The sequence below is a fragment of the Pseudophryne corroboree genome, chromosome 1, assembly GCF_028390025.1.
Source record: "Pseudophryne corroboree isolate aPseCor3 chromosome 1, aPseCor3.hap2, whole genome shotgun sequence".
Lineage (NCBI taxonomy): Eukaryota > Metazoa > Chordata > Amphibia > Anura > Myobatrachidae > Pseudophryne > Pseudophryne corroboree.
This window is the reverse complement of record NC_086444.1, coordinates 325,168,605-325,172,797: the sequence shown is the minus strand read 5'-3', so window position 1 is coordinate 325,172,797 and position 4,193 is coordinate 325,168,605. Positions and strand designations below refer to the sequence as shown.

The window sequence follows — 4,193 nt, the reverse complement described above, 5'->3', positions numbered from 1 at the left end:
GCGGGAGATTGACCTTACCTGACAAGGAGCTACGGTGGGGTTCAAGGTGCTGCATCTCCCTGACTGAGCTGCTGAGGAGAACAGACGGGACAGTCTGTGGAAATCTGATCCAAGAGACGCCTTCAGAGAGGCGGCCCCCGAAAGTGTGACCAACAGGAGCTGTGAGTTGAGACCTAAGGGGGAAGTGGGAGGAATAAACAGACCCATCCGATAAGTGTACAGGCTGCCTGACATAGACTGTGAAATAGACAGGCAGTTCACTGAAGGGAAATAGAACTGTGTATCAGAGAATACCCTTCAGCCGCTGTCTGACACTGAAAATATTAGTGCATTAGAAACTATCCTTCAGCAGCAGACTCACCCTGTAAAGTCAAGTGCAGTATAATAGACTATACTGAAACGGCCCCCTTCACATTAACCCTTTTGACAGGGAATTATTGCAGTAATTGAGGAATCAATAGATGCCAGCTGATCATTGACTTATAAGGTCTAAATGAGACTCTACCGATAGGGAGCAGTACTGGAATATGATACCTCATCCAGTGCAGTAACTGTATATAGTTATTGGAGCATACCGGACAGAGAGGAGAGTCAGGCTCTGTGTGTTGAAGGAGGTATGACCCAAGACCACGTTAACGAATAAAGGGGATGCTGAGGTAACATCAGTCAGTTGTACTATGTGGAGTGACTTTTAGGAAGAGCATCCAGACAGGGGAATTTGCTCCAGAGATGGGGGAGGAGAGCCTGCTTTAGTTTACAGCAGGTGATGATCGAGGAGAAAGATCTTATGGAAATGGACTAAGGTTCACTAATATTATATAGAGGGGACGAGAGTACCGAAGGATATACAAAAGCACAGGAACATTATATGTGGAAGGAGTTTAGTATGCCAGGGAAATTTCGAGTGACATAAAAGGCAGAGGGGATACTGGTAACTTTTCTTTTTGTTGAAGACTAACAACCCACACTAAACTCTCAGAGCGGAGTTCAACCAGTAAACACTAGTTCACTAAAATATTGTTATCAGTAGAGGTAGACCAGATACTTCGGATGAAATTGGAAAGCATATGTATCTCTACAACTTACCTTGTACTCCGGAAACAGACATAGATTCATGTCACTATACTTCGAAAAAAGGCATATGTATAATATAAATTATATTGGGCCCCAACTGTGCACCAACAATCACCATATGGTATACCATAACGGAGAACGGTAATATAAAGTGGGTAATCTAAGGTTACTGTATAAATATTAACAACCTAACTTTATAAAGTTCAGTAGCAACCAGTTTTTTTTGTATTGCATGCACGGTAATCTTTTATGTATAGGGAAAGGATATGGTATAGCATAGTATAATGATATGCATTGTTTCAGTTAAATAAATATTGTCATCTTTGTGAATAAACCATCATATTTATATATGAAGTGAGTTATATTAATGAATACTTACCGGTGAGGTGGAGAACATCCTTGGTAAACGAAAGAACAGCCCCTGAAAGACATAAGGTGACAATAAGGTAAACAACCTCTTTTATCAATTACCCCTTTGGATACAGTATATGTATATAGCATTACTGGTAAATGCTTTCCCAAGCAAGCTAAAGGGGGGAATAAATATTGCTTGGGTGGAGGCACTCTGTTCAATTGAAATAGTAACCTCTTCAGTGTATTATTAGGGTACAAAGGAGGGTTACATTTGGAGGCACTGCTGAGATCCTACTATACCCAAGATTCAGTGTTCCATATCGAAAATATACATCATGGAAGAAGTTACCAACGCCGATATCTATAGGTGGTGTAAAGAAAAGGGCGTGGAACCCTTATGTAGCTTCGGATTAGTTGGACAACTTTCATCGGCCAGTGATGATGCAGTCATTCGGGCTGTTGTACAACTGTATGGTATTAGTCAACCATGTACGGTTGATCGATGGAAAGGACAAGATGGAGAAACTTTTGCTATCCTACTTAGTAATAGACTTCCTTTGGATAACACATTACTACCCTGTATGGTGGTGGTTGAAGATGTCCCTGGGCGAAAAGTTCAACTAGTATGGCCTGAAACCATGGAAGAAGCGGCCACCCCAGGAGAAGATATAGGAAATGATACCACGACTGTAGGAGACTGTTTTCATATCCCCAGTGGGGAAGATCGAACAGAGGATAAGGAAGAATCTCCTGGAAAAGGGGTGAAAACCATGATGGATAAAATGGTTAGTCAGATGGAGAGATTACATTATGAAGGGGGATATAGGAGACTTAGGATTTTCTCTGGTATTTCCCCTGTACCTGCTGGTGAAGAAACATATGATACTTGGAGAGAAGCTGCCATTCAGCACTCTGAAGAGTGGCAATGTCCTGAGCATATCAAACGACAGCGCATAGTGGAAAGTCTCCGGGGACCTGCTATGAGAGTGATTCAAGCCACCAGAAGGAGTAAATCTACCGCCACTCTGAAAGATTATCTAGAAGCGTTGGATTTTTCTTATGGCACCATGGAAGATGTAGGAGATCTGATGTCAAGATTACATCGCACCTATCAGGAGCCGGGGGAGACTCTCACTCAATATATTTATAGAGTGGATCGATTGATTTATCAAATTGTAGAGAAAGGGGGGATAGTTAGGGATGCGGTAGATGACCAACGAATGCGACAGGTTCTGAAAGGAGCTCTAACTCTAAATCCAGTTGCACAAAGACTACGTTGTACCCGACGGTCAGGACCCGCACCCAGTCTTACGGAACTTGTGAGGGAGGTCAAGATAGAGGAAGTACAAATCGAGAATCGAGACAAGACTATTAAGAGAGTCAAAGCTATCTTACCGGCGATACCTGCCCCCACCTCCACTGTTATGGATGACCGATTGATTAAGTTACTGGAAGATCAAAATAAAAAAATAGACCAGTTAATTGCTTTACAGAGTACAGCTTCATCAAGGCCCTACTGGTCGTCAGACTCAACCCGAGGAAGGACCAGGGGAGGTGGTAGACGTGGGAATATACTCTGTTATAGTTGTGGACAACCAGGACATAGATCTTTTGAATGCCCAGTGAGTGGTATGGAGCGGAATGGACGAATGCCGTTTTACCACCGGTCCAGAGAGGAGCAGATGGAAAACCCCAACGGGAGTTCTGTGAACCCCTCACAGGCTCCCCAACAATAACTGTTCATGCTATGGGGAGTGCCCAATGGTCCGATGCTATTCCAGACTGTCTTATGGGAAATGCACCATTAGTGAAAGCACTTATAAATGGACAGGAATGTATGGTGTTGTTGGACAGTGGGTCACAAGTGTCCATTGTATTTGAAACATGGTACCGGGAGAATCTGTCAACTGTTCCCATTCAAGCTCTTAGCGGTCTTACAGTATGGGGCCTCAGTGAACAGAAGTACCCGTATTTAGGGTACATAGTTACACAACTTACTTTGGAACCTGGATTAATTACCCCTAATGATTCTATCCCATTGGTAGCCCTGATTTGCCCTGATTCCCCTGGGGATAATGGCCACTTGTCCGCTATAGTGGGTACTAATACCAATATGTTTAGAAATTTAAAGCAATGGTGTGATAAACAAGACAGGGGAAATAATGAAGGGATGAGACCATTGATAGAACCAGAAACCGTTCACTGTAACTTCTTGGAAAGTCATCCTGATCGAATGGTTACCCCTTTGTCTAATGGGTCTCAGGGAAATTATAACCAATTGAATCTGGAAGAGTGTTTTCAGGGGAGTGATATTGATCAGACTCGAAAACAACTGCTAATGGAACAGCTCATGTTAAGGGAAGATGTTTTTTCCAAAAGTGATTGGGACCTAGGGACTGCATCGGGTGTTGAACATCATATTAGATTGACAAATAATACTCCATTCCGAGAGAGATCCAGGAGATTGGCTCCGGCTGATTTCGAAGACGTCAGGAGTCACCTTAGGAATTTGTTGGAGAATAATGTCATCGCCGATTCCGAAAGTCAGTATGCTTCACCTATTGTGGTTGCTCGGAAAAAGACCGGAGAAATTCGTCTATGTATAGACTATCGTACTCTTAACAATAGAACAGTGACTGATCAATACACTGTACCTAAAGTAGACGAGGCATTGGATTGCCTTCAAGGGAGCCAGTGGTTCTCCGTTCTTGATCTACGATGCGGGTACTATCAGATCCCCATGAGTAAGGAGGACAGGGCCAAAA

General features: G+C 43.0%; 1 protein-coding gene across 1 annotated transcript; it reads left to right on the top strand.

Annotated features, from left to right (window-relative positions):
* The first annotated feature begins 1,763 nt into the window (after positions 1-1,763).
* Positions 1,764-3,164, top strand: LOC134936904 (paraneoplastic antigen Ma3 homolog). The gene has a single exon (XM_063932132.1). The coding sequence runs from the start codon at positions 1,764-1,766 to the stop codon at positions 3,162-3,164; it is 1,401 nt and encodes a 466-aa protein (XP_063788202.1).
* Positions 3,165-4,193: the final 1,029 nt, after the last annotated feature.